This window comes from Sinocyclocheilus anshuiensis, unplaced genomic scaffold, assembly GCF_001515605.1.
Source record: "Sinocyclocheilus anshuiensis isolate Anshui unplaced genomic scaffold, SAMN03320099.WGS_v1.1 scaffold186, whole genome shotgun sequence".
Lineage (NCBI taxonomy): Eukaryota > Metazoa > Chordata > Actinopteri > Cypriniformes > Cyprinidae > Sinocyclocheilus > Sinocyclocheilus anshuiensis.
In genome coordinates this window covers 2,169,681-2,179,435 of record NW_015542355.1, presented here as the reverse complement: position 1 = coordinate 2,179,435, position 9,755 = coordinate 2,169,681, and the positions used below count along the sequence as shown (strand labels likewise).

The 9,755-nt window shown below is 39.9% G+C and overlaps 1 protein-coding gene across 1 annotated transcript; it reads left to right on the top strand.

Moving 5' to 3' along the window:
• Positions 1-1,426: 1,426 nt before the first annotated feature.
• Positions 1,427-9,440, top strand: LOC107691675 (hormonally up-regulated neu tumor-associated kinase homolog A-like). The gene is made up of 9 exons (XM_016490433.1): positions 1,427-1,984; positions 3,471-3,763; positions 3,927-3,982; positions 4,341-4,476; positions 4,566-4,693; positions 5,936-6,062; positions 6,160-6,328; positions 6,412-6,565; positions 7,698-9,440. Exons 1-9 carry the CDS (start codon positions 1,745-1,747, stop codon positions 8,387-8,389), a joined length of 1,995 nt encoding a protein of 664 aa, XP_016345919.1. The 5' UTR covers positions 1,427-1,744; the 3' UTR covers positions 8,390-9,440.
• Positions 9,441-9,755: the final 315 nt, after the last annotated feature.

Sequence of the window (9,755 nt, the reverse complement as noted above, 5' to 3'; positions counted from 1 at the left end):
ATAGCAACAACTTATGCATAATGCATCCAAAACAGAGGTCTGATAGCATACAAAGGCTGCCAACACAAGGGTCGGACAACAGGCTATTCCGATCTGGTCTTTCACCTTATGTGCCTCTGAGCAAGTAAAATTCCCTGCTACTGGGGAACATGAGCTTTGAATGAATGCATTCTCTAAATGACAGACAGACAGACAGACAGACAGACAGACAGACAGACAGATAGATAGATAGATAGATAGATAGATAGATAGATAGATATTTGTCCTACACCATATTACCAATGGAGGGCGCAATAGACCTTCCTTACTTTCATTGCTCTGTACATCGCTCGTCTCATGACCGCATGGTAATGTAAACAAGCTGCCGGCTAGCCTGGGTGTGGTGACGCAATAGTGTGTATTTTTTTTTAAAAAGGCCAACCTTCCATTGTTGTGAAGGTCTATTAATCATGTCAGGATTGTCATCGCTGAGAGATTACGAATGATGAACGAATGAATTCCAAGGCACTCATTTACAAAACACGTGTGTAATACAGTATAAATTAAATTGATTAATTTGAAAGAATTAAAATGGCATTGGTGGTCTTTCTGTTATTATATTGCATGATACAGTGTTTTGTTTCACGGATAATATTTAAATGGCAAGTTCAATTGCATTAAAAACAATTTGAGACACTTGGCTTATTTGTTAGTATATATTATATTATTTGGTATATTTATTACAATATTGTCAGGAATATAAAATGCTTAAAGTATTGAAACCGACAATGCAGAAAACAAATAGGGTGAGGTAATAAAAGAAATATAAGGGGGAAATAAAAGATTTAAAATAAATAAATTAAAAGGAAGAAATACAGTGAGGATGAATTTATGTATAATGTGCTATATACAAAATATAAAGTGTAATGTTTATATAATAATGTGTAATGCAAAGTGTATGTAAAGTGTAATTAAAATATAATAGTATGTAAAGTGTAATTCTATCTAATGCGGTGAATATCATTAGCAAATTAGTTAAAGAAAATTAAATCAATGCTATGGATGGCATCACTGCATAAAACGTGTTTGTATGCATTTAAATTAATAATCAATAGATAATTTAGTCGCGACCAATAGGCCGGCCAAAAACGGTCTACGTAAACCATCACCGGGGGAAGCTGATAGAAATCAAGTATCACGGCGAATCTGACCCATCAGCAACCATGTTCTTTGTTGTCTAGGGAAGCATTGGTGAGGGGCGGGGCTAATTTTACAACTCGGGAGAAGGCGGAGCCTCTGTTCCCAGCGCGACTACTGATTGGATTATATTTTAGCCCAGTGACTGAGAAAGGATTTTCTAGCAAATAAGAAACGCCCCCACCCCGTGCCGGGAAACTAACTTCAAACAACAAATGTGAGAGTCTCGGCAGTCAGTCAGTTACTCAGATACAGAGAGGTGCTGGAAACTTTAGCTTTATCCTAAGGTGACGTCCGCATGTTAATAAGACGTTTTGATAATTAGATTAGGACCAAGTGGCTTTATTAATTATCCCATGACGAATGCAATTCTTATGTAAAACTATTACAATCTTATAGTTTGCGTATTGACAGCCAGCTGAGCCGAACAGGTGGCGCGTGTGTCAGGTTCCGCTAAGGATTTAGTATTAGGGACAGGTATTCAGATGTCCCATTCTCACAGAGGTCTTCTTAGCAAGCAGTAACAGTAGATTCAGAGGACAACAGGTTTTGTTCAACAGGCGCAGGGATGCCCGATGCTGGAACAGACATGGGGATGGACAGCGAGAGGATTTTTGGGGCGAAAGCTCCGGCTCCCGTAGGCACAGAAAACACCCCTCCTTCGTCTCTGAGCAGCGGTCTTCCAGCTGATATCCTCCGAAACTTTTACCACACAAAAAGAGTTGGGAATTATCTGATCGGGAGGAAGCTGGGAGAGGGCTCGTTCGCCAAAGTGAGAGAGGGGCTTCACGCGATCACCGGCGAGAAGGTGAGAAGATTCCTCTCTTTGAAACATTGTCAGCTCGCTGATATCTAAATAACACTGTAAAAATGCATATTAATAGTGTTTTCAATATATAGGTATAGAATTCATTTATTTATATCATTATCTAAGCAAACGAAAACTCAAAACATCCAGTCCATTAGTCTGAATCGAACCAAAACCAGGACTTGAATGCTGTTGCATTTGTCATTAACTACATTTAGACCTAGTTTAGCCATTTGTTCATATCACTGTCTGAAAAAGGAATTGTTAGCTGAAGAAATAACACAACTTAAGTCTAAACTGTTGAATACATGACTTGAATGCAGTTGAATTTGTTATTTACAGCTAGATCATCTATTTGTTTATCTATCATTGTCTGAATATGAAAATTGTAAGTTAAAGAGAAATAACATCTGTCTAAATTGTTTTGGTCAAACCCCCCTCAGTGTCTATGGCAGGCAAAGGTAGTCTATGGACCGTGACTTGAATGCTTTGTTGTAATTTAGTGATTCATTCTAAAATAAATGTTTACTGTCAATGTTAAGTTTAAAAAAAAAATAAAATAAATAAATCAGCTTTTAAGTACCCAGAAGTCAGTTTATGTTGTCTTTGGGTGGCTCCTTTGGCGAAGAATGTCGAAAACACCATCCCCTGATCATCAGGTTGAGCTTAGATGTTTCTCACTGGTCTCATGTTCCTCGTCACAAAAATTAAATTAGGTAACGGAGACAGTCCTTGAGCCTGTTTGTATTCAGGTGTCTGTATTAATCTTATGCCAGAGAAAATGTGCAGCCATTCAAAATGAATGGAGAAATATTTCTTAACAGTTTTTCACTTCTACATATCAGCAAAATGTATGCTCAATATGTGATATCTAGTTTCCAGGGCGTGTTTATTTATTAACCATTTCTGTTGACTCTGAATGTCACTTTCTTCCTTGGAATGGCATGCTATGGGGTGCAGTTTCTGTTGGCATGTGGAAAAAAAATTGTTTGCACTTGCAGTGAATAACCTGAAATACCTTCTTAACATATCAGGGATTTGTTCAGCCTTCTTGCCTCCTTTCACTGTTGCTGTGGGAAGGAGAAGAGGTCTGTCCCGGGCGATGATGCAAATGGCTAGCAATCAGGGGGGGGGGGTAGTGCTCTGTTTGACACTGTTTATACAGCATTAGTCGTTTACTGCATGTTTGTGACAAATGGGTGGCATTAACAAGCCATTTGGAGATTCTTCCTTCAATTGGAGATGTTTGAACGGCTACACATCAGTCATTTGTCCTTATCCCTCCCCCACCAAGTCCTCTACAGGATCTCAGGGACGAACATTCAACCCTTGAGACGTGAGGAGACAGGCAAATAAGAGTCCTGTCTGGCTTAGTCTGGCTTGCCTAACCTGTTCAGGGCTATTATAATAATTCTGTACATCCACTAAACACTCCAGTTGTCTTTTATATATTGACTAAGTCTTCTTTTTTTATTTTTCCCCACAGCTGGCAGTGAAAGTGATTGACAAGAGGAAGGCCAAAAAGGACTCGTATGTCACAAAGAACTTGCGGCGTGAAGGGGATATTCAGCAGATGATCCGGCACCCCAACATCACCCAACTGCTGGACATCTTGGAGACAGAGAACAGCTACTACCTCGTCATGGAGCTCTGCCCTGGTGGAAACCTCATGAACCACATTTACGAGAAGAAAAGGCTGGACGAAAGAAAAGCCCAGAAATATGTACGCCAACTAGTCATGGCGGTGGAGCACCTGCACAGGGCAGGAGTTGTTCACAGGTGAGGAACGAAGTGTGAAGTCATCGATGGGGAACTTTAAATTAGATTTTAAATGAGTGTAGATACTCCAAAGACTATTGTGTCTTTGTTTATTTATAGTTCAGATGGCTGGTTTGATAAATTAAGGTCGTTTAAATACATTTTTCTTTCTTAATTTCAACAGAGACTTAAAGATTGAAAATCTCCTCCTTGATGAACAGGACAACATAAAGCTGATCGGTAAGCATTGTCCAGGATCTACATTATGCAAGGTTTTTAAATGCTACTTAAAGAACAGCACAAAGTTTCAATGAGTCCTAATGTCCTAAAGTGAAGTGACATGGAAGTGTTCATTTTTAGCAAGTGGTGAGGACTGACTGAGCAATCAGTATCTCATTAAAAACAAATGACCTCTCACCTCTTTGTGAGACGGCCAACAAACGCATGGCTTTTATTTAGCAGCTGTGTATGACAGACGGGGTTAGTGTTGGGCAGCCATAAACTTTTTTGCACCCCTCCTAGTGGGAAGGTCAATCCCTCTGAGAAGGTACATGTAACCGTTATCTTACACACAACCTTCTCTCTTTCCCCTGTACAGATTTTGGCCTCAGTAACTGTGCGGGCATTCTGGGATACTCTGATCCCTTCAGCACACAGTGTGGCAGCCCAGCATACGCCGCCCCTGAGCTTCTCTCAAGAAAGAAATACGGGCCCAAAGTGGATGTCTGGTCAATGTGAGTTCACGAAATGTGAAGCACCGTGTTCTAAGTTTGCATTTGGTACATTTTTCTGAATTTGACTCTATGTATGTGTTTCAATGTAGAGGGGTGAACATGTATGCTATGCTGACCGGTACCCTACCATTCACCGTGGAGCCATTTAGCCTGAAAGCCCTTCATCAGAGGATGGTGGACAAGGATATGAACCCTCTACCTCCATCTATCTCTTCAGGTATTGAGAGAACTGCATCTCTGAGTTTTTCAAAAGATCTTTATGACCACAAAGGTCACATCAAAACAAGAACAAACAACTATTACATTCTGAAAATAAGCTTGTGTCCTTCTACCAAATACGTTCTAATGGGCAACATGCTCTAATTTTTGAGCATGAATGAGGTCTTTGAAAAACTGCACTTTTTTTTTTAGTCCTGTATGAGGCTTTTGAATGCTAAATTGAAAACAAAAGGAAGGGTCTGGTGCCCACTGGTGTTTTAAATATCTCAGGAGATGAAAGCCAAATCTAATAAACCAGGGAGTCTTCATGATCCAACTTCATTGATCCAGTTTTCTGATTTCTGTCACATTATTTTGTAGTCGACTGCCAGCAACACAAAACCTGCATGCCATAAAAAAAATATGCCCGAGTGCCAACACTAATGCAACATTTTTTTCCAATGAATTCGTTATGTAGGTCATGTATTAGATCCTTATTAGTTTTTATGTCACAACAGTTATGTTTACAACAGCAGTTGCACATTTACCTGTAATCATCATTGTCATTTTTAATTCAAACATACTCAAGAACTCATACTTTAAATTCTCAGTGCTCATAAACATTGTTTACTGCAAACGTGCCAGACAAGTTGTGGCTTATTTTTTCAACCACAAGAAAAACCGGTTTTAGTCACAAGAAGAAATCATAGGATCTGCTTTATTCAGATTTCTTAACAGCATCTGTTAACCTTCCACAGAAGTAAGGTGTTTCCATAGTATCTACTTTAGCTGCCATCTCATCATTGTACTTTGTTGACTGATTTGATGCAAGCAGAATTCCAGATAAAATTAATTAAAGTAGATGACATGGTAAACATTGTGGCTAATCACATTCTGTTAACTTTTCCATTCTGTTGCACTTGCATGAGTGTTCTCAATAACAGGTGATTCATTCACTACTAAATCTGTGACTGGATATATTACTACAAGATGATGCAGCGTTGAAATGAGATTAGCCTCATTATATAACACCGGTATTTAGCATCTCAAGGACGCAAGGCTGTGCGCTCGACTTATGTAATATGTAGGAGAAAGGCTGAATAATCTTTACTACAACATAATGCGTTTGTCCTAATAAACAATTATTTATTTGTCCTAATAAATCGGTTAAACATCGCGACTGATCATGGACTTTTTTGTTTTCTTAAAATAAGATTGCACAAGATAGCAAGGCCTCACGGCTTCCTGTCTGTGTTCACAGCTGCCATCAGTCTGCTGAAGAGACTTCTCGAGCCTGACCCCAACAAGAGACCCAACATCCACCAAGTGATGGCTGATCCGTGGCTGCAGTTGGGCAACCCTCACACTGGAGTTCCTTACTTAAATAGGTTAGTCACCTAATATGCTTGGAGGTCAAAGCCAAATCTTTGATCTTTGATCTTTTATGACTTATTATGGCCTAAAACATCTTGTTGTACCTTTCAGGATCCACATTGAGGAGATCAACCACACGGTTCTGCTCCACATGACTGAGAAAATGGGCTACAAACACAGTGAGGTTCTGAGCGCAGTGCTCACTAACAAAGCTTGCCACACGCTGGCTGTGTACTTCCTGCTCAACAACAAGATGAAGAGACTCTCAAAAGAGTACAGGGTAAATTTGAGACACACCAACATGTCCTCCATAGAAGCATTTCAGTTTTGTCTCCTGAGTTTAACATTCTCTTGTTCTCACAGGAGAAACAGTACAACATGGAGAAGGAGAAAAAGAGCGAGCTGTTCCAGACTCAATGGAGGAAGCACGTTGAGAAGATTACGATTCCACCCAAGCAGACCCCCGTGTATCTCGCTGTGAGCAAAGGTCCCACCAAGGAGAAGAAACACAGACATGGTGAGAGCCTGAAACTAGACTATAGACACAGTACAATATAGACATGCATGAACAAATTATGTGGTTGAGATGTGATTTGGCACACAATTGATGTGTGATTTAGGTGTACGTGACTATAATGATATGAGAATGAGAATAAATAATACATCTACAATGGTACAAATTAAACCGTTTTTAATATAGCTCTATGTTGAAGGCAGCTTTGAAATAAGCTCTGATACCTGAGGGATAATTCCATATTTTTTACTTGGCAAAAAAGGGTGACAGTAAATCAAACGGAGACAAATGTAAACCCTTTAGGCCTGTTCATATCACCAAGGTTTGAAGATTAGAGATGACTTCAACAGGCAGATGTAAGACATGTATAGAAAACCTGTTCCACTCACTCTTACTTACTGGTTTGCCAAGTCATGTGACTGTACTGAAGTATTAAGAGCCTCAAAGATGCTTCAACTCAATATAACATGGAACATAGTACAATTAGTTGGAATTTTTCTCTTTGGTCGATAGTTCAGTTTACTCACCATCACATTACTTCTAACCTGTAAGATTTCCACAAAAGATATTTTGAAAAATGTCTCAGTGTTTGTTTGTCCATACAATCAAAATCAGTCGGTTGTTTTGACTGATTTTCATTTTATAGACAAGAACAGTCTAAAAAGTATAAAAACATCTTCTCTTAAAGCAGTGTAAAATGTAGGGCTAAACTGCAAAATACATTCTCTAGCCCAGAAGACTTTCACTTTCTGCATGACAGAGTAATAGAAATACGAACAGAAAATGTATTAGCATGCAGTTTAGTAATTGCTTGTACAAATAAAGACAAAGAGTTGGATCCGTTCTGAATCAAACTCTTTCCTCTCTCATTTTCAGGTCTTCTGAAAGCTGTGACTGGAGGTTTTAAAGATGTTTACTCAAGACGTGGTGGTTGTATCACCTCCTCCTCTCTGGAGTACATGGAGATCCACCCCCTGTACCCGACCCCACAGCCGACCCCACAGCGGACCCCAACCCATCCTAATAGAAATACGAACAGAAAATGTATTAGCATGCAGTTTAGTAATTGCTTGTACAAATAAAGACAAAGAGTTGGATCCGTTCTGAATCAAACTCTTTCCTCTCTCATTTTCAGGTCTTCTGAAAGCTGTGACTGGAGGTTTTAAAGATGTTTACTCAAGACGTGGTGGTTGTATCACCTCCTCCTCTCTGGAGTACATGGAGATCCACCCCCTGTACCCGACCCCACAGCCGACCCCACAGCGGACCCCAACCCATCCTACCCCCGAGACCCAGCCGGTCCAGAAAGACAGCTCCAAAGATTCCCCAAAAGTTGTCAACATCCCCGCTCGCCCACCTTCCTCCCTCGGCGCTCATTCCTGGGCTTCCGCAAGCAAGGAACCAAGCAAAGATTCTCCTCCATCGCCATGGTACAAGCTGACCAACGGAGCGCTCTCTCCACCTCGACACGTGTCTGCTTTTCACCCCGATAGCTCGTACTTGAAGAAGGCCACAATCCCCAGCCCACCTGTTCTCATAATCAAACCTCAGCTCAAGAAAATTCCTCCCGCTTCAGATTGTTCAAGCTCCTCAGATTCAAGCGGCAGCCCACCCAGCAGCGGGGGTAGAGAGGAACCCGACAGCCCTCAGCACCGCAGCAAGTTCCCTTCCATGGGCATCGGGCAGATTTTCAAGAAAAAAGTGGCGCCCTTCAGCTTCCAGCTGCCCCTGTTCAGGCCAGAGCCTGTGGTGGAAGTGGAGTCTCCAACTCCCTACCATATGCAAACTCTGCTCTGTACCTCAGGGGCTCTCAAAACCCTGTGCTGAGGAGGAGAACTTTTAGATTATATAAAGTCAGATGTATGCAGTAACATGTTATCTCACCAACAACGCTCACGGTTTTTCAGTTGAGCTTCCCACACATAGACCAGATATATTTGGCATGTGTTATACACATCGTCCAGAGAACAGATAGGCTCTGAACACTGTGTAAAATTATATCTTGAGGTTACTTAACCCCAGGACAGTAGACACTGAACGTGGAGTTCACATGCAGCAACACATACAACATGATTCTAGTCCAAGTGCCATGTAGCAGCTGAGCCACAACCTTAAACGCACAATTCCTCTGTGAAACAAAGCTGTCACTGCCCACAATAATGTGTGTACTAATATATGTTATACAACTAAGACTGTTAATGAATGGGTGAAGGGGTTTTTGATAGCGTGTTTATTTGATCAAACAATATTAGTGATTTTTAAGCTCTTACTTTATTCAACCTCAAATTGTAATGACACTCAGGTCAACAATGCTGAACTTTTCCAATAGCCTCGCTTTTAAACCTGTAGTGAAACTGTCAGTACTTAATCGGAAGATGACATTCCTCTTGATTTTCCTCTTTAGGGGATTGCTGGCATTTTGTATAGCCTTAAATAGCTTGCGTTCAGCCTTTGGGAAGATTTTAAGAATTATTTGAACTCTTAGTGTATAAGATTCATTTTACCTGAAAAGCATCATATTGGGTGAAATAATAGATTGTGCAATACTGTGTATATATTTGATAGCTGACCTGGTTATAATCAGGGTGTGGTTTTCTCTCCATCGAATGAAAGAGATTCAAACCCACCTGTACATAGAACGCAAGTGTCTTTCATTCCATGCGTTTAAAGGTGATTCATGCTGTCATTACACATTAGATTTACAAAGCAGACCTCTTTCACGGTCTTCACATGCACCGAAGAGTATAAGCTGTGAAAACTTTTTTTTCCTCATCTCAGCGACACTTTTGCATGCACACCACGATTAAAAAAAAAAAAATGTGATGTCAGTTTTTTGGTGACACGTCTTTGTACTTTTGTTATGGTGAAGATGAATTTGAAGGTCTTTTGTAAGTTTTGTATTGATTTGCTTTTTGCCAAGTTAAAAAAGAAAATGATTTTTTAATGCTGTAAAAAAGATTTTAAATATTTATATTTAAAAAATATTATTTGTGTTCTGAATTTTCTATTTTAAATCAGCATGTATTGCTTTTTTGACACAAATAAATGCACAATACCTAAATACAGATTTGCATTTCTTTTGTTCATACATACATAAAATGTCTCTTTTTTTGATGGTATTTAAACAATTTGTCACAGAATCTAAATTCGAACAGTTGTTTATGAAGAAACAGGTGACTTGGAGTCTGTATGC

Excerpts from the sequence above, each read along its gene's own strand:
- LOC107691675 (XM_016490433.1), top strand. The coding sequence starts at position 1,745 with ATGCCCGATGCTGGAACAGACATGGGGATGGACAGCGAGAGGATTTTT. Across the intron at positions 3,983-4,340 it reads GGACAACATAAAGCTGATCG|ATTTTGGCCTCAGTAACTGT; the intron begins GTAAGCATTGTC and ends TCCCCTGTACAG. Across the intron at positions 6,063-6,159 it reads GGAGTTCCTTACTTAAATAG|GATCCACATTGAGGAGATCA; the intron begins GTTAGTCACCTA and ends TGTACCTTTCAG.